The sequence below is a fragment of the Equus asinus genome, chromosome 29 (assembly GCF_041296235.1).
Source record: "Equus asinus isolate D_3611 breed Donkey chromosome 29, EquAss-T2T_v2, whole genome shotgun sequence".
NCBI classification, from domain to species: domain Eukaryota; kingdom Metazoa; phylum Chordata; class Mammalia; order Perissodactyla; family Equidae; genus Equus; species Equus asinus.
In genome coordinates, this window is record NC_091818.1 from 19,272,449 (window position 1) to 19,293,188 (window position 20,740).

At 37.6% G+C, this 20,740-nt stretch overlaps 1 protein-coding gene across 10 annotated transcripts in view; it reads left to right on the forward strand.

Annotated features, from left to right (window-relative positions):
- Positions 1–20,740, forward strand: part of ZNF438 (zinc finger protein 438) — a 185,583-nt gene that overhangs the window by 54,012 nt on the left and 110,831 nt on the right. For 4 of the 10 annotated variants that reach the window (XM_044762003.2, XM_070501324.1, XM_070501320.1 and 1 more), the window contains exon 3: positions 11,558–11,694. The exons of the other annotated variants lie outside the window; for them this stretch is intronic. Coding sequence is in view for 2 of the 4 variants with exons in the window: in XM_070501320.1 (XP_070357421.1) it covers positions 11,558–11,694 (137 nt within the window). In the remaining 2 variants the exon portion in view is untranslated. The remainder of the gene's footprint in view (positions 1–11,557; positions 11,695–20,740) is intronic. 10 annotated transcript variants of the gene reach the window in all.

Genomic DNA, 20,740 nt, shown 5'->3' on the forward strand with positions numbered 1-20,740 from the left:
AGTCTTTTTCTTTTCCTTTTCTTCTTCTTCTCCCCAAAGAACCCTGGTACATACTTGTATATTCTAGTCATAGGTCCTTGTGGTTGTGCTATATGGGACACCACCTCAGCATGGCCTGATGAGCAGTGTGTAGGTTGCACCTGGGATCGAACCAGCAAGCCCTGGGCTGCTGAAGCAGAGCCCCTAAACTGAACCACTCTGCCGTGGGGCTGGCCCCTCTACAAATTTTGAAAGTTTTTTTTTTTTTGAGGAAGATTAGCCCTGAGCTAACATCTCTCGCCAGTCCTCCTTGTTTTGCTGAGGAAGACTGGCCCTGAGCTCACATCTGTGCCCATCTTCCTCTACTTTATATGTGGGATGCCTGCCACAGCATGGCTTGTCAAGCGGTGCCATGTCCACACCTGGGATCCAAACCAGCAAACCCCAGGCTGCCGAAGTGGAACGTGCGCACTTAACTGCTGTGCCACTGGGCCAGCCCCTGAAAGTTATTTTGCTAGAAAAAGGTTAACTTGTGTCTAATGTTAAAAGACCTCTGTGTAGGGCTGAAATTGAGTTGACCTGAAAAATCCATTTGGATAAATCAATGTGCAAAATATAAGCAATAATACCTGAATTAAATATCCTTAAAAAAGAAGAGTAGGTGAATTCTTAATAGGCTTTCTAGTTTATGATTCAGTGTAATGGAATGGGACCCTAGCATCCTTAGAATGGGTTGATATGCCTTTCTAATTTTTTAAATTGATATTTGGTGGTGCCTTTGGCACTAAGAAGAATCCAGCTAAAATAATTACAAATAATCCATTTTTGGTTTTGTTTTATTGTTCTTTGCATTTTTTTTTTACTAGAAGGAATATGTGGAAGACACACCAATGTCCCTTAGAGTCTGTTCTTCCTTTTAGGAATAGAACCCATAGATTTTACTAAGTATGTACGTGGCTGCCCGTTGAGAAACTTCCCTTCTCTGCTTCACTTGAAGCTGGATATGGCTTTGTGACTAATGAGAGCTGGATGGTGATGTGTATAAGGTTACCTCCTTAAAGACAAGCCACTTGCCCTAGACTTTCTCTTCTCCCTTTCTGCTGGCTGGGACGTTACATCAGGTGTAGCTACTGCCTTAGGTCCAGAGATGGAAGCCATGTTGGGGATGATAGAGCCAGCCTGAGTCCCTGAATGATCAAGTGAAACGCACCTCCCCCTGCCAATTAAAATAATTTCTAAAATAGCGTATGATTGCATGCCAAGAGCTTTCTTTGATCTAGTAGTTATTTAGGAGAGTGTTTCTCAAATTTACAAGTTACTTTGAAACTTTAGGTACTAATTATTGATAAATTGATATACAGCATTCTGCTTTTCTAGTTTTTTACTTTTTTGGTGAGAAAGATTGGTCCTAAGCTAACATCTGTTGCCAATTTTCCTCTTTTTCCTTGAGAAAGATTGTCACAGAGCTAACATCTGTGCTAATCTTCCTCTATTTTGTATGTGGGACACTGCCACAGCATGGTTTGATGAGCGGTGTGTAGGTCCCTGCCTATGATCTGAACCCATGAACCCCAGGCTGCCAAAGCAGAGCATGTGAACTTAACCACTATGCCACTGGGCCAACCCCTGCTTTTCTAATTTTTTAAGGTTTTTATAAAGTAGTTTATGATCAATTTTGGTGAAGCTCCACACAGCTTTTTAAAGAAGTTGTCTTATTTATAAGATACCTAAATATTTATCTATATTTTGTTCAACTTTTCTGTAATTATTTTTTGTCTGGTCTATCGAAGGCTTAAAGATATAAATCAGTGATTTCTTCGATTAATTTTTCTTTACATTTCTGTCAGTTTTTGTTTTGGTATTTCTGTTAATATATTATGTACTGTCAACGTCTCAGTTGAGGATTGTACATTTTATCAGAATAGCATGACTTTCTTCCTAATTTATGCCTTGTATTTTGTGTTTAGCTGACATTAATATTGCTACCTTAGTTTATATCTCCCTGTACATCTTTGTACTTCTCCTTATATTAATCCTTTCTTTGTTATTTATTTTAAATATGTTTCCTAAAAGTGGAGTACAATTGGATTGCATTTTTTAACCTAATGAGAACCTTTGTCTTTTAATAGATATTTTAACTCATTTGTATTTATTGTCAAAGTTGATCTAATTGGTTTTACTTCATTGATCTTATTTTAAGCTTTCTGTTTTAATTTCTTTTTTGTTTCCATTGTGTTTTGAACTTTTTGCTATTTGATTTAAAGTTTTGTCTTTGTTTAATTTTGTTTGGATTTTTAAAATTTATGATATATCTTAAAGGCATATAGCCTGTTTTGAAATCTGCTAGGGATTATTTTTAAGTGTTTTTTGAAAACTTAAATCTATATGGAATTTATAATTGACAGTCAAGAATGAGATGATCTTTTGTTTTCCCTCAGTATGAAATCATAAATTTAATAGGGTTTTGCTTAGCTTCTTCTCAGTGTTCATTAATATGATCTGAGATTTTTATCTCAGACTATTAGTAAATTGTAATTTAAAACAATTTGTAAAATATTTCTTTCATTAATTTTTATATAGGCATAAAAATTATGAAAACCCTAAGGTTGTCACAACTTTAAATAAATTACCAGTGTTTTCCAAGTATATATTGAAATGAACTTTAAGAAACTCATTACAAATATATTCTTATGTTATATTACATTACTTATCATTATTTTCTTGATCTATTTCTATATTATATCTTAAAAAGACACACTTTTCCTTTTCCCTGTTGCCCACTTTCAGGCCATTTCCCTGCTCATTAGACCAAGAAAAAAAGCAGCAGAAAAAGTCAAATTTGAAATTAAAATATCAAGTTTTGTATTTGGTATTTGCTATAGCAAAGTATAAGATTCAGAATATGTTTTGAATTATTGATTTAATGGATTTTATGGTGGTGGGTGGGGGAACATTAGCAGTTATTTATTAGTAAGCTTGTCCTCTAAGATGTCCCTGTCAATCACTGTATCAAGTGACACCGGAAGGGTGTGGCATTTGCATTTTCAGTAATGCTTGTTCAGTGACGGAAGCTGTCCTCTTGCTGCTTGAGTCTCTGATAGGCCATTATCCCTACATGCTCTGAGGCATGTGACCTTCTCAAATGAGTGGAGTGCTTGTATGGGGCTTTCCCAGTTTTTTCAAAACATACTTGAGGACTATTTAGGGAAGCAGAGTCTTAGAGGACACTTGGCCTTGTCTTGGAAATAGTGTAGAAGGAAGAAGCCTGTAGCAGTTGCTCGGGGTAATAGCTTTAAGAAAACAGTGATGTTGTAAGTTATTTTTAGAGATGGAAGACTTGTCTTTCTCATATTTTTTTAGCAGATAATTGTGTAGCTGGACTACCAAGATGTCAGGAGTGAGGTGGAGATGAGAACAGCCTCTCCAGGATTGCGGTCAGGGCGAAGTTCTTGGCAAGAGGCTCATTTTAGTGTGTTATGTAGAAAGCACATGGGCTGACGAGGCAGGAAGACCTTTGTTCTAGCTGTGGTTCTCTGTTTTTCTTTGTGACCATGGCAAACCACTTAACTTTTCTGGGCCTCAGGCTACATCTATTAAATGAGGAAGATGACTCTCTGAGATCCTTTCTAAGTTTAAAACTCCATGACTGACCAGCACCAGGGATAGCAAGGAAGTTTCCATTTGACAGCATTTTTATTTTTAATTTTATTAAGCAAAGAAGTCAGCTGAATTTCATCTTGTAAAGTCAAGAGGAATAAATCACTTATCTTACTACCTTGAGTTTGGAGAATTAGAAGGGATCATACGTGACTCGTGTATTTGTGCTCTGACCTAATATTAGGTAAGTGACACATGTTGTGGAGTGTCCCAATTATAACACCTGGAAGTAATCTGGTAACAGAGTGACTCAGAGGAATGTTAAATCACTGCTTTTCCCTGAGAAAACTGAGAAAGATATTTATCTAGACTCCCAGAAGGTTATTACCTTTTCCAGTAGGATATGTGCGTGTCTTGAGATTGAGGATGTTGGGAGGTAGGCCCCCTGTGTGGTGACAGTCAGGCATCAGACTGAAGGTCACACTGAAGATCTTTCATTGATGAGCTCCTGACTGGTACAAAGGCTACTAGCGCTGAATTCATGTTTCACAAGATCAGCAGTCGGATGCTGCCCGAGCTGACTTTTTGTCCTAAGCTGAGCTGGGCATGGTCAGAGGCATGGTGGGCAGAGAGAGCTTTCAAATAATGAACGTGTCACAGTTGTGAGACAGCTAGCAAATGGTGCTGACTGAATAAAATCTATACAGCAGTCAGAGGGTGACTCTTGAAGGAAGGCTTTGTTCTGGTTGGATTCTGGAGGCTGAGCCGCCGACAAGGCTCCATCTAGAGTGGCATGGAAAACATCATGCACAGGACATTTGTTGCTTCTCTTCTCTGTAGTCATCACTTTAAGGACTTAAAAAATCATTGAAAAGTTTTACTTCCCATTCTATCGAGAGCTTCTAGGGTAAAAAAGAGAATTGTTTCATTTCAGAAATGCATTTTGTTTTAGAAAACACAGACATGCCGTGAATAAGTCCAAATAAATTTCAAAATAACTTAGAAACTTGGATAAAAAATGTAGGTTGTAAGTTTTTATGAAGTGCCACGGTCTAGTGGGCCCTTCTAGGGATACAGAGATCAGTGTTCGGTAAGCTCTGTTCTCAGGAACTTGAGGGAGGCAGACAGATGAAGGGCTAGTTTTTATTATGTTTCCATTCGGTTTTTATAGAGCCTCTGCTCAATGCGAGGCACTGTGTTAGATGTTGAGACTACAAGGTAAGAGAGAGTCCCTCTTCTCAAGGCATTATAGTCCAGAGTGAGAGGCGTGAACAGGTATCTAGCAGCAGATACGTGGAGGCATACAGGAAGGAGTCAATAATTAGAATGCACAGGAGAGAAGGATGCAGGTCACTTTAAGTGTGTACTAAGAATAGAACTAAGCAGTCTCAAGGTCTCCCCTCCGTGGTTGTGGTAAGCTGTGCTTAAAGGTCTGTTCCAAGGGCTATGCGTTTCTGATGTTAAGGATAGTAATAGCCAAGAATTTTACAATGCTTTATTCTGTGTCAGGCACAGCTCGAGTTTCACGTCTAACAAGTTATGTAATCCTTGCAACAATCCTGTAAGGTAGGTGTTAGTATTAGCCCAGGAACTGGGGCTCAGAGCAGTCGAGTACCTTGACTAGTAACAACTAGCATGTGGTGGATCTGGGAATTGGCTTCAAAGTTCATTTTCTTAACCACGGTGCTACGTTAAGACTTCTAGAATTAAGGGAGTCAACTACTGGAGGAACCATTGTTGTAGATTTTTGTAGGTATAGCAACTTTATAATATTAATGAGTTCTCAGCTGAGCATCTGGGAGAAAAACATTGTCGATACATGTGCTTTTCATTTTCCAGAAATAAAGCTGTATGTTATTATTAACGTTGGAATTGCCCTGTACTAGCTATAAATCATAACTAGAATTTTTTATTAGAAATTATAGGAAGATACCTTTTGATCAAACACTGTTCCCCATTAATTCTCAGAAAAGGGCTTTCTTGAATTTTAAACATCTCTAAAAGAGATTACACAGCCTCCCACAATCACTGAACCCCACAGCTCTTTGAGGTGGGGATTTCGTATTCTGCCCAGTGTCCTCCTGCTCAAGTAAGAGGCTGTTTTATCTCTCCTCCGTTGAAATGTTGGTCTCTTTTCACACTGGGGCCTTTAATTTATAAGCTGGATTTGTAGATTTGAGGGGTGCAGGCTGGTTGGGCCTGTGGTGCATGTGGCTTGCCTCCATGCCTGAACCACAGGAGGCCCCACTAGTTTGCTGCTCTGAGGGAGGTAATGAGAGCTTTTATGACCTGGTTTGCCCACTATTTATAGGCTCAAATCTAGATGATCTGAAGGAAAAAAGAATGGGATGAAAAAGTCAAAGTTATGGTCATGAACTAGAAGGAAAGTTAGAATTTTAAAACCAGCATCAGTATGGTACAGACAAGAATTAGAAGTTAGGAAGAGCCTAGGAGGAGAGGTTTTTAATTATGGCAACCCTCAAGACATCTGAAATTGTTATGATGATTTTTAAATAGGCAAACCTTTGGCCTTAAAAAGAATCAAGGACTCTGCTTTCTGCATGTGGTTTATTAAATGTAAACACATAAAAAATTAAGAGGAAAAGATTATCTTTTTATGTAAAAGTGTTTTGATTTATGGCTTCCCGGACTTTGAAAGCCTCCTTGCACCTTGACTAAATATGTTGAGTAGTTTTAAAACTTAATAAAATTGTAAGGAGGGCATTTTTTTTTCTTTTTTCACAAGCAGGTATTTTTAATGTAGCAATTAGGAATATCATTAGGAAGATTATTGAAAGCAGTGTGTAATATAAAGCTTGAATGGTATTACTAAATAATGAAAATGAGATTTTAAACTTCATTTGAACACATTAACTACAAATAAAAAACTTTTTTATGTAATGCTGAAATCAACTATGGAATTGAAGAGACAAAGATAATACTTTATCTTAATATATCTAAATATAATATATTCTTAATAAGAAAATATATTTTCTATTTTACTTTTTAAAAAATTCATATTATTTACAGAAGGCAATACATAAATATTTCCTTTTGTTTTAAAAAGGAAAGCATTACAGGGGCTGGCCCAGTGGTGTAGTGGTTAAGTTTGCGTGCTCTGCTTCAGCAGCCTGGGCTTCACAGGGTCGGTTCCTGGGTGTGGACCTATACAACACTCATCAAGCTGTGCTGTGGTGGCATCCCACATGCAAAATAGAGGAAGACTGGCACAGGTATTAGGTCAGGGACAACTTCCTCAAGCAAAAAAAAAAACCAATAATAAAAGCATTACAAATCCGATTAAAGTTCCCTTGACCACCACCATCCCGTCTTTTCAGAGGTCATCGTTTTGCCATTTATTCTTTCAAATCTTATTCAGAATATTTATATACATGTATTTGTGTGCATAGAACAGATATTTATGTTTTGTGTAGATGTTAAAAATAAGATGTTAAAAATAAAATAAAAATAAGAATGTATTGTTTGCTGTTTCTTTATTTTTGAGGAAGATTAGCCCTCAGCCAACATCTGTCGCCAATCCTCCTCTTTTTGCTGAGGAAGACCGGCCCTGAGCTAAGATCCATGCCCATCTTCCTCTACTTTATATGTGGGATGCCTGCCACAGCATGGCTTGACAAGCAGTGCATAGGTCCACACCCAGGACTGGAACCGGTAAACCCCGGGCTGCTGAAGCAGAATGTGTGAACTTAACGCTATGCCACTGTGCCAGCCCCTGGTTCATTTTCAGTATGGCCTTCCAATATATGTTTTGTTTTTAATAGTTCAATAATGTTGTTACTAATAGCAACTAACATTTATTTAGTAGTTACCATGTGCTACTTTCATAGCAGTTTTTATATAATTGAGTCTCATAATCTTCATAATAAGCTTAATAAGATGTGACTACAACTAGTTGATTTTGTATGGATAAAATTCTGCCTTCATTATGCCCCACATTTATATTAAATTACTAATACCAGTAGTTCATCATTCTTTAATAAGACTTAAAAAATAAAACCTTTAGAATTTTTTTTGTGTGTGTGAGGAAAATTGGCCCTGAGCTTACATCTGTTGCCAATCCTCCTCTGTTCTATATATGGGTCACCGCTACAGCATGGCTTGATGAGCAGTGTGTGGGTCTGTGCCCGGGAACCAAACCTGCAAACCCCAGGCTGCTGAAGTGGAGCACGCGAACTTAACTACTGCACCACTGGGCCAGCCCCTAGAATCATTTTTAAAAATTGGTAAGACTGTAACTTTTAGTTCCGTTAGTTTTGTTATTCTTGTGCAGTTGGCCTTTCTCTACCAAGTCCCTGGAGTCTTTTCTAAGCCAGAGGCTGGGAATCTGAGGGTGACTCCTGCTCACCTTTTAGGAATGAAGAGGTAGTATGTGTCACATTTGACTCATTCTAAATGAAGAACAGACAACCCCAGACATTTCCTCAGTAGTTAAGGGTTTTAAAAGCCTGTGCCTGTGATGATGTCCTTATGTGGGGGGACAGTTATAGGATACAAGAGCTAGGTGGAAGGAGGTTTGTTTTTGAAAGATGGTTTTTATTGTGCCCTTAGTCATAGTGGTATGAGGAAACAAAGGCTGCTGCAATGGGAACTCTGAGAATTTTTATGGGAATTAGTAGAAAGGGAGTGATATTGGGTGGATTGAGAGAAAAAAGGTTGTGCTTATTATATATACCCCAATTATGGAGTTTGGATGAAGATATTTTCAAAATTCATGTCAAAGTAAAGAGCTCTTAATGGATGGAAGAGCTGTCAGAAGGGTTTAAGTCTCAACTCTGCTGCTTGACTAGCTGTGTGACCTTGAAAAAGCCACTGAATGCTGTTTCAATCAAGTGATAACCTCCACTTCGTAAAGTTGTGGGGTACTGTCCAAATATGCACCCGTTAGGGGATATTCCTCTTGCTTTCGTTATCGGAACTGTTGTCAAGGCCTTCTCCAGTTTGCCTCTTCTACTGTTGCCTCTGTACTGAAGACTTAACCTGCTTGCTTCTATCCTTCATTACTCGAAAGGGGGTACTACATTAGGGCTCTGTTATTTTTAGCATAGAAAAAGAAGCCTTGTTGCTGAATCATTTAATAAATATTGAAGGCCTGTATGTATCAGTCAGCATTTCTATGGGGCTAATGTCAGAACTAAAAGATCATCTATGGTAAGTCTCAAGGAGAGGAGATATGCTGAAGGACCAATACATACCATTTCATTGTCATTAGTACATTAGTGTTCATAGACATTTTTGACCTTTTTGTCTTCAAGATAAAAGTAAAGAAGTTTTAATTAATATCTGTCCATTTAAGAATATGTTTTAATAAATTCTATTGTAGTGGGACAGTGTTTGAAAAAAAAGTCAGAAATTATCTTGCTTTGGTTTCTTTTTATAATACTTAAATTATTTTGAAATCTCCTATAACATTCAATGAGGGTATGAGGTTTTTATGTATATGAGAAAAAAACGTGTTAAAAATGGTTAGAAAGCACTAAAAGTAAGCTCCCCTTTCCAGCTGAAGAGAGAGCTCCATTGAATTTCCATTTGGTGCCCTTCAGGGTCCACACTATAGTGAGGAACTGATCCCTGCTTGGAAGCCCAATCAGAAGTCTGGTTTATTACTTGGAGTTTGTGATTTTGTTCCCTGTCATTCTGCTAAGGTTTTTCCTAATATAAATGTTATAGTAACTCAGAAGCCATGGAAAGAGCAGGCACCTTTAGTGTGTTGCAGAGTGATGGGACTGCCTATCTGTGGGTCAGTGCTAGAGAAATTAGGTCTCAGTTGTTTAACTTTAAGACAACTAGGAAGTCTGCAATTTAAATCTCATTTGTCATTTGAGTGATGTGCCATTTATTGTACAAAAACACTACTGGCATATGCTATTTCTTGAAGAAGATTGTATGTGCTTTGGAGGAGGCACTTCACTAGGAAAAAAAATCCTTTGGTTTTATTGTTTCCTATTCTGGATAGCTCTAAAAAGCTGACCCTTTGGCTTTTGTTGGTGGTTTGCTTTGTTATCGCTATATTGACTTTCATTTCTTTCTTTTTTTTTGTTGAGGAAGATTAGCCCTGAGCTAACATCTGCCACCAATCCTCCCCTTTTCTGCTGAGGAAGATGGACCCTGAGCTAACATCCTTGCCCATCTTCCTCTACTTTACATGCGGACGCCTGCCACAGTGTGGCTTGACAAGCGGTGCATGGGTCTGCACCAGGGATTGGAACTGGCGAACCCTGAGCCACTGAAGCCTAACGTGCGAACTTAACTGCTGTACCACTGGGCCGGCCCCCGCTTTCATTTATTTCTCGACCTGCTCTTTGTGGCAAACCATCTCTATTCTGAAGTTATACCAAAGGAAAAAGTTAAATCTTGTGTCAGAATGACCAATGAAACTCCAGACAATATTTTAAATTTAGCCCATTGGAAATACCACCTTTTTCTTCATTTTATTTTGCTGCTCCACCTATGTCTTCACTATCTGAGGACTCTGGGTTTTTTTTTGGTTTTTGTTTTTTAATTAATCTCTCTCAAACTCACCTGCTTATAGAAACAGAGTATTTCCCCTCCTCTGAGAGGCAGATATGTAAGAGTAGTTGGTTTTCTTGAGATCTAACCAAGGGTCTCTAAAGAAGTCTGAGATCTGTACAGTCACATTTTGTTTTCCAAATTAGCTATGAGAAATAGTTTAACTTTCCTTGACTATACCTAAGCTACTCTTTAAAAGAAATTTCACAAGCAGTTGAATTCTCTAACTTCCTGCCTTACAGTACTGAAGAAACTTTTACATAAAATAGATAAAGGAATGGAGTAAGAATTTCTGATTCAATTGCATATTATTTATTGTGGAAAGAATGTTTTCCCTACAGACTGACTAGGAACAAGATGTTTAAACATAAGCCAGGGTGGAGACCTGTTTGTTTGGTCAGCTTCAGAGGAGCCACGTTTCCCTGCTCAGGACGAGTCTGCCAACTGTTCTACCCCCACCCCCGCCCCCGCCCGCCTGATGCTTCAACTTTCTTTGGCGTTTTTACTTAGGGCTCTGTTGGATAAGGCAGTGCTGCAGTGCACACGTGGCAATTAGAAAGGCTAAAGGCTGTTTTCTGGAGCAACATGATCTTATGTCATTATGAATTTATGTTGTGCTGTGTGTGTGGATAAAATGGCTTTTTCCCTTTTTCCCAGTTCCCTCTGCTGTTGGCTTATATATTCGCATAGCCGGACGCCAGCAGGACTTCATTTATCATGGGCGGTGGGAGCGGGTACTGAGATGTGAAAGGGTTACTGTTCGCATTTCCTGTGTAATTCCCTCTGATCTGGCTGAGCTGTAATTCCTTTCTTGATGTTAAACATCCCCAGGCCCCTGTAACCTTCTAGCCTGCTTGCACTGGCCAAGTTTGTCCCAGGTGATCATGGAGGCGAACCTCCTGTTTTCAAGACTAGAAATTGTTCCTTCCCCATGAGGTAGGCTAAAGGCTCATTCCTGTGCAGTCCCAGAAGAAATCGTTTTGATTTAAAACAAGAACAGAGCAGTAACATATTAAAGTTCAAATTTAGCATCCAAGTTTGTTGTCAAGTTAATTGTATAGATTTTAGAATCTACTGATTCTGGATTTAGTGAATTTCTAGTTGAATGAAAGCCCATTCTAGCAAAGATTGCATTCTTCCTTCTAAAAACACAGTTGAAAAACGGGTTCTGATTCTAAAAGGATAAATTTTGACCCTGCCATCTCACTTTCAGCTTACACAATTGGTAGATCGTTTTAAGTTGCCTCAGATGTAAACCGGCTTAGCTGAAGCAGCAGCATTTCTACTTCACGTCAATTCAGAAGACTGTAGTTGGGCATACAGAGATACTTGTTATTTTCTACTTTTCCTCTGGTTTCAAAAGTATCTAGCAGCTCATTTCTATTCCACAATATTTTAAATATACATTTTTGTGGTTGGCAAAGGTTTTCTATTTTTGCCTTTCCCCCTTAAGTTTTAGAAGAAAATGTTATGCTCCTATGAAGCATAAGAATGTGTCAGCAGCTGCCGATGAATTGACAGGGACAGGAAGTACCTGTGCCAGCACTGCCCTCACTGCAGGTACCAAGCTTCTGTTTGGACACGGCTCTGGTAAGTCTACTCATACTGCTTGTAGCGCATCTCTATGTCCCCATCCAAAACTTGGGAACAACAGGATGGGCAGAAACGAAACAATGTCTCTTTGCAGGAATTTACAGGATAATTTAAGTTTGCTGGTGTTTAGGCCAAAGTAAACTATTTGCATTGTTCAAAGCAGTGAGATAAAGTATTTTTTTATGGACCTTAACCATGTGTGATATGGTTTTCTATGGAGATGGGTAGATGAATTTTTAGACTGATTCTGTTTGATTCTGCTTTAGAGAGCCAACATGACTGGTTGATATTTCTCACTCTCCTTTAGTTCTCCATTGCCTAAAACAGAGCCTGTCACACAGTAGGCTTTCAGTAACAGTTTGTTGAGTGAATGAATTATACTGTGAAATTACTTTTGTAGGTTCTTAATTGTTCCATATATGTGTAATAATGTTGCTGTCACCCTACTAGTCTCTCATGATGGATCCTGTTCAAAGTCCTTTATTATTAAACAGTTACTTCCCTCACAGCATTCTATGCCTGAGTCCTTAAGTGAGCTACACCTGGCTGGCCTAACCATGACACTGCTCTGTCAGAGAAAAAAAATGACATTTAGTCATAAGTTACTTAAATTATAAATAGTCTATTAACATTTCTTAAAACCAATAAGTTTTTATTATTCTCATAGTGGAAAAATGCTTTTATTTTCTTCCAAGGATTAACTATTCCTAGGATCATCGTAAAGCACTGAATAGTAAGGTCAGTAAGTCCACAAATGCCTATAGAATGCTAATATAAACAGCATGGTGCCTGGTATTGAGGGTTCTCCAAATCTGTGTACAGCCTTGGTCCTGCCACCTAAAGTCCCTTAGATTTCTCAATGAACAGGACATGTACAGTAGTCAAGTTAAACAACAACTTAAGGTACATGAAATATGGTTATATCCTACGTGAGAGGCCTGAACAAGAATCAAGTAGCTTAGTGGAGGGAGAAATCATTTTGACTTGAGTTAGAGAGTGGTGAGAGATTTGAGAGAGGAAGCCAGAGTCGGGCATTAAACAAGGAATTGATTGGGGTTTGGATATAGAGTGAGGCAGTTTGACGTTTATAAATATGGGTGATAGTTATCACACTTCCTTTTCCCAACAGCAGAGAAGAAGCAACAACAACAGAAAGTTGAAGTATCTGGTAGAGACTTTTCTCCATGGGTGAATTATTTATTCCTCATTTTTTACTGAAGTGGAATTTCAGAACAGCTTCTACCAAGGACATATAGCAGCTCTTTCAGTTATCATAAGGATCCACTTCAATAGGAAGTCCTCCCAAATTTCTCACCCAATTAAAATTCGGGAAGGCATGAATAAGATTTATTGAAAAGTTATCGTTCATGATTATACTTGGGTAAACAAGGCCTCGTCCAGTCCCAGTGGCAAGTTTTAACAGTGCTCTCTACTGAGTATATCCTGATTTGAAGTCTAACATATAAGGAGATAGATCCAAATTTACTATTTTCTTGCACGAATATAGGGAGCTGTTGTCACTATGGATAAAAATAATCTCACAACAATTTTTCATTAACCTCTTAAAGGTTCTTCTCAATAAAGCAATTACTATACTACTATCCCAAACTACTTTAATCCAATTATATGGTTTTGTAAAGCAAATTAAAAAATGGATAGAATTTGTATTGAGACCTTTTGATTTTATTTACTTATTATTAAAAGTAAACACTTTAGTGCATTTAATTTCAGAGCCAAACTTCTGTCTCTAGTTTTATTCTTTTATTGTATAAAGAGCCAAAGGAAAAATAATGTAGCAAAGAAATGAAACCTGTTTTTCCAACATAGTAAAGATGGAACCTTAAGACAGTCTGCTGACTTCGTCTTTTTGGTGTTTTGGCCAAACAAATTTGTGTGGCCCTGTGCATATTTCTGAATATCCCCATTTGTTCAATTGTATGAATTGCTGTCAGTGTGATAATGAAGGGGGGCTGTAACCAGTGCTTGTTTTCCAGACTGTATTTTTTGTGAAGATCTAGAGTCTCAAAATATTACCTGGTGACCCATGATTAAAGAGTTCGGTGGTCAGCTAATTTTATGAAAGGTCAGAGCCTCTCAGTGATATTGCTATTTTACTTAACCCAGTAATTCCTAAGTGTATTTGACTTTGGAAATGCCCCTGCCTGCCTGTCTTCCTTCCTTCCCTCCAGCTTCCTTCTTTTCTTCCATTCGTTTTTAACAACACTTATTTAAATCTCCTGTAGAACAAGTTTCAGGAATCGTCACTGGAAAGTTTATACACACACACACACGTTATTTAGGTCTATTGCTTACGTTTACTTTTCTCTTAAGCCCCACCTTTTCTAGGTATAGGATGGGATATGGAAGGAAAAAGAATAATTTTCAAGTCTTGCTGGCTATTCTGATGCCATGTTTGGTGGGAAAGAGGCTGAAGCTCCTATCTAAAACAAGGTGTGAGATTTGTCCCAGGATTTCAAGAGTTCATACTCTCTGCATCTTCTATAGCTCTGAGCCATCGAGAAGTGACCAAGCATAACAGAACTTACCTCTAGGGGGAAGAGTAGGGTGAGTTGGAAGTAAAATGAGACTTTCGCTTTTTACTATAAATACTTCTGTTTTGTTTGAATTTTTCCATTAGTGTAAATTCCTTCTGTAACCTTAAAAAGAAAGAACGAAGTAGAAGACCTAAGTAGTTGAGAGAGCCTCTACTTTATAAAAGGATTGCTAACTCCAAGCTTTTGTAAGTACTAGCTTCTCTGGTGTTTTAAAACTCAGTTTGTTTAAAAAAAAGAAACCAAAAATTTTCAACCATTTTTTCAGAAACAAGCTTATTTTATGAAGTAAGGTAAATCTGACCAGATAAAAGTAATATCCCTTTCCCTTGCTACCACTGTATCTTGTACATATTTCTTTGTGGCTATTAATACGCAATACCATCGTTCTCTATTTATGTGCTAAGTGAGGGTCTCTGTATCTTCAGCACCTAAGTTTGCACAGTGCCTCGTATCTAGCAGGCATTCAGTAAATGTTTGTTGACATGGCTGTGGGGAGGAGGGAGACGTAACTTCACAATTACTCCTAAGGAAATACAGTAATGATTGTCACTTTCAAATTTAAAGAGGGATGCATTCTTTTGAAAATACCTTTAAAATATAGTTTTATTTCTGTGTTTATTTGTAACTATCCTCTCAGAAAGAATTTAACATGATATTCATTAGTACTCACAATAATAAAGTAAAATTTAAAATAAATGAATAAAATAACAAAGTTGGAGAGGACTTTGTTACTTCCCAATTTCAAAACTCACTATGAAGTGACAGTAACAAAGACAGTATGGCAGTGGTATAAGGATAAGCATACAGGTCAGCAGAATGGAGTTGAGGGTCCAGAAATAAACCCTTACTGGTCCATTGATTTTTCACAAAGCTGCTAAGACTATTCAATGGACAAAGGATTACCTTTTAAACAAATAGTTCTGGGAGAATTGAGTATTCATATGCAAAAAAATGAACTTCCTCACAAAAAACAACCATACACAAAAATTAATTATAGACCTAAGTGTAATAGCTAAAACTATAAAATGTCTAAAAGAAAGCACAGAAGAAACTTCGTGACCTCAGATTAGGCAAAGAGTTGTAAGAAATAACACCAAAAGCATGGCACATAAGAGAAAAAATTGATAAATGTGACTTCATTAACATTAAAACTTTTGTACTTCAAAAGACACTGTTAAGAAACTGAAAAGACAAGACACAGAGAAAATATTTGCAAATCATGTCTGATAAAGGACTGTATCCAGAGCTTACAAAGAACTCCAGCAGTTCAATAAGAAGACAAACAACCCCATTAAAAAAACAGCAAAAGAACTGAATAGACATTTCATCAAGAAAGACATACAAATGATTAATAAGCACATGAAAATGTGCTCAGCATCATTAGTTTTTAGGAAAATACACATTAAAAACACAGTGAGATACTAGTCCATACCCATTAAGATGGCTGTGAGTCAAAATGACAGACACTATCTAGTATCTAGGATGTGGAGAAGCACAAACTCATGCATTCTTGGTGGGAATGTAAAAAGCTACACCCACCTTGGAAAACAGTTTGGCCATTTGTTTAAAAGTTAAACTAACTTACCATATGTGTTAAGTTCTCCAGAGAAACAGAACCAAGAGGATGTGTCTATATATAGGAAGAGATTTATTTTAAGGAGTTTCTTCATGTGATTGTGGAGGCTTGGCAAGTCTAAAATCTGGTAGGGAAGGCCGGCAGCCTGGGGACTCAGGAAAGAGTTGCAGTTCGAGTCCAAAGACAGTCTGCTGGAAGATTAGGAAGAACGGATGTCTCCAATGAAGTCTGAAGGCAGTCATCTGGGCAATTCCCTGTTGCTCAGAGAGGTCAGCTTTTGTTCTGTTCAGACCTTCAGCTAATTGGATGAGGCCCACCCACATTGTGGAGGGCAATCTGCTTTACTCAGAGTCCACCAATTTAAATGTGAATCTCACCTGAAAACACTCTCCCAGAATAATGTTTGACCAAATATCTGGCTACTTTGCCTAACCAAATTGACACATAAAATTAACCATCACACCATATAACCCAGCAACTCTGCTTCTCAGAATCTACCCAAGAGAAATGAAAACATATATCCACACAAAGACTTGTATGTGATCGTTTATAGTAGCATTATTCATAATAGACAAAAATGAGAAACTGTCCAAATGTCCACCAACTAGTAAATGAATAAATAAGATGTGGTATGTCCATACATTAGAATACTATTCAGGATTGAAAAAAGGAAAACACTGATACATGCTACAACATGGATGAACCTCAAAAATATTATGCTAAATGAAAGAAGCCAAATTCAAAAGACTAAAAATTGTATGATTCCACTTGTAGACTGTCTAGATAGAGCAAATCAGAGGACGTTTCGGGGTGGGAGAGGGGATTGACTGCATATGGACTCAAGGAAATTTTGGGGGGTGATGGAAGTGTTCTAAAATTGGATTGTGATGATTGCACACCTCTGTAAAGTGACTAAAACACCATTGAACTGTACACTTACAACAGGTAAATTTTATGGTATGTAAATTGTACCTTAATACTGTAAAAAAAAAAAAAGGACTGATAAAAATGAGCCAGATGGACTAAGGATAGAACACACAATACATGCCATAAGCGCTCCTGTATTTGCTTGAGGTGGATCACAAATTTTACTCTAAGCTCTCTAGGGAGACCTCTCATAAGACAAGATATGTTTTCTAGTGTTCACAAGATCAAAATTTGTCAGCATTTTAGAAGAAGCCTAAAAGTTAAAATTCAAAGAACAATGTATCATTTTGGTCATAGTGCGATGTACTCAACTCTGTCCTCAACAGCATCCTTGTGGTAAATAACTGAAGCCTCTTCTCCAGACCTGTTTCTTAAAGCTCCCTTCCACACAGTCTAGTGGCTTAACATCAAAAGCACTTTACTAAACACAGTTCTGCTGGGTGGATAGGACAGAGAGCAGTAAAAGGGCAAAGTCAAGAATGCTGCTCTTTCCTGGTATGTCTTAATCTAGACGAGCAGTTTTAGAGTAATGAAGGGATGGACTAAATAGCCATGAAGCAGTCCTGTTTTGGTAAAAACCGAGTAACAGTAAGTTTAGCACCTTACTCCTTGGCAAGTACCTGGATTGTAGTTATTCTCAATTATAGGTTAGATGTGGAGCCATTTGCTCTAATAGCCAGCAAGGTTAGGAGTAGGATTGGCATCCTCTTATGAAAGTTTGGAAGCCTTGGGAGGAAAAGTATTCAAATAGACTATCTACCACCTATGAATAGAAATAGTCCAAAGAAATATGTTAATGGGTTATGATTCTCCCTGAGAAATAATTCTTTTGGCTGTTCTCTAGTGCTTAGACTGAAGGATCATTCAGGCTCTAAAGACAGTAAAACATGGCGATAGACATTAGCTTCGAATGGTGTGTTTTTCATGGTAAATTTTCACAGGTGATACATGCTTGTACATTTTCTAAAATTCAATTCATATGTCAGGTATAAAGTATATAGAATAAAAATCTCCTTTCTTTTCTCTGTCTCCTTCTTAGCTATGTTCCAATTAATATATAATTAAATTGTTTCCAGGTTTTAGCTGTTATAATACTGCAGTAAACATACTGGCACAGGGCACTCCTCCATTTAAAAACAGATGAGTGTGCACACACACACATATACATTCATATATGTATATAGATGTGTATATTATCATTTTAGTAACAGCTATTATTCTATACTTCATAATTTATCTCAACAGTGAGTTATTTCTTTATGTTATGTTTTAAAATCACTGCTTTAGACAACTACAAATAGTCTTAATTTTATATTTATAATTCTAGTCTTGCTTCAATCATAAGAAAATATCTAAATAACCATTTGTTAGATGAACTAAAGGACAACCTGAGTGTGAATTTTTTGGCTTTATGTATGTACAGTAGTTTGTTTAGTAAGAATAAAATGGTTGGTTTTAATTGCAATAACTTAGTTGAAATTTATGATGCTTAGAAAATTGTTTGTTTTATGATATCTCTGAGAAAGTTGGCTTTTTTATCTCCAAGAAATAATTTTGCTTTATAATAACTTTGCACATTACTTCTGAATGATATCTAGGTTTAGGCTTCTACTTCCAATTGGGTTGTAGAAGGTGGTGGCAGGACATTGCAGCCCCTGCAACAACTTAAATAAAGATAAATTTACAAAACTCACTGTTGCAATGATCTGTTATTTCATGATAAACTGCCCCAACACTTAGTGCTTTAAAACAACAGCTGTTTTATATTGCTCATGATTCCCTGAGCTGAGAATTAAAGCAGGTCTCAGCTGAGTGATTTTTCTCTTCCATATTCCATTGACTGAGATAATTGGATGATATTCAGCTGGTGGATGGATTGCTCTGGAGGATACAAGATATCTTTACACGTGTATGTGGTGCCTGGGCAGAGGTGGAAGACCAAGTTTACGTGACCTTTGTAGCATGGTAGTCTCAGGGTAGTCAGACTTCTAATATTGTGGCTTGCGGCTCCTAGAGAGATTTGCAAGGGATAAGAAGTGGAGAGTGCCAGTGTCTTAATGGCTAAAACTGGAAGCTGGCGCTGCATCACTTCTACTATATTTTGTTGGTCATAGCAGTCCCAGAGCCCTCTCACTTTCAATGGAAGAGGTGTCAGAGAATTTGTGACCATCTTTGATCTACCACAATCTGCTCTCTGGCCACAAATGATTACATTCCTCTTATATTCAAAATACACTCACCCCCTTCCAAGAATCCCCAAATTCTCATCCCACTGTGGCTTTAGCCTCAATCTTAAGGTCCAGGATCTTGTCATTTAAATCAGGTTCAGATGTGCAGGAAGCTCCTCAGGTGCAGATCCTCTGAAGAGGAAGGTTATCTGCTCAACATATAATGGAGAGGCAGGCAGAGAATAACTGCAGTAAATACTTCCATTCAAAAGAGAGGAAACAGGAGGCATGTAGCTTTCATTGGCCCATAGTAATTTTGAAATTCTGATGTTCTCAGTTCTTTTATTAGGGCTTTTTCTACTCCCTGTAAGTGATTATTCATGGCTCCTAGCTTCACCCTATCAATTCTGAGTCATTTTTCCTTTTCTGTAAGAAACAGTTCATGTTTACACCTGGGTATTCTTTCCAGTGTTTCTTCCTGCTTGTAAAAGTTTGAGAGTCCAAAAGCCTATTTTCATTTTGTGCTTTGCTGCTCCTTTCAGTCAAATCTGACAGAATTCCTTAAAAACTGTGAGATTTCTGTGTATCGAATTATAATCCACTCCATGAGAGAGAAATTACCCCCACGTTTGTTTCTGAGATAGGCTTTTTTCTACTTTAAACTCAGAGTCAAGGTATTATAAGACAATATCCATAAGATTATTAGAGGTTTGTCTGTTTGAAAGAGTCCAAAAGACACACCCTCAAGATTCCTTGAGGGCTTTTATATAGAAGAGAGCGTCTAAGAGGCACAATCTTAAGATTCTTAGAACTGAACTCATACAACTTTAAATCACTTTTCAGTCTCAACACAGTGTTTTACAGCCACACTCCAGAGATTTTTAGCCTGAAACCATGCTTTGCTTGTACAGCCCTAGACTTGATATTTATTGTGAAGCTATTTCTTACTTTTCTGTCTGGAGAGAATGGGATAAGAAACTGTTTTATTTTTGAAAATAGCAAGTCCTGGATCCTTTATATTCTTTATATTTCCTCTAAATTCTGCTTGAAAAATGAAACAGTTCTTTTGTTAGCTCATCTTTCTCTGTGCATACCTTATTATATATGGCTGAAAGAGACTAACCCAGGCTTCTACCTAGAAATCTTAGTTCAAGCTGCTTTTTACTGGGCATATTTTCTCTTTTCTGTGTTATGCAAGGCACATGTTGCAAACTTTCCACCACCGTGTAAGAGAGGTGGTCATTTCTCCATCTGTTAACATTTTCACTAATGTCCTTCAAACTTTCGTTAATAGTCTTCTTGAGGCCCTCGCAGCTTCTGCTTACCAGCTGGCCCCAAAGCCAATGCCACATGCTTTAAGATTTTTATTACAAAACTCCATTTCTATGTACCAAATTCTGTTATGGTTATCTAATTCTGTAACAATTACCTAAAAACTTATAATCTTGAAATGACCATTTTATTGTACTTCACAATTTGTGGGTCAGTGAAAAGAGTAGGCTCAGCTGGTAGTTATTCTTTATGTAGCGTTAGCTGAGGTTAGTTGGTGGCATTCAGGTAGAGGGTGGGCTGGTTTGGAGCATCCAAGACAGTTTTAATCACATTTCTGGTACTTTGACAAGGTTAACTCAAAAGCTAATCTTAGCTAGGACTGTCGACCAGAGTGCCTACACCTACGTTCTCCAATATGAAGTCTTACTGTAGTTAGACTATGATGACAGTAGCACAAAAGACAGCAAGGAGGAAATAGGTAGATTCTGTTGTAAAATTCTTATATTATATGTGAAGTGGTATAATATCATTAGAAGTTAGATTGT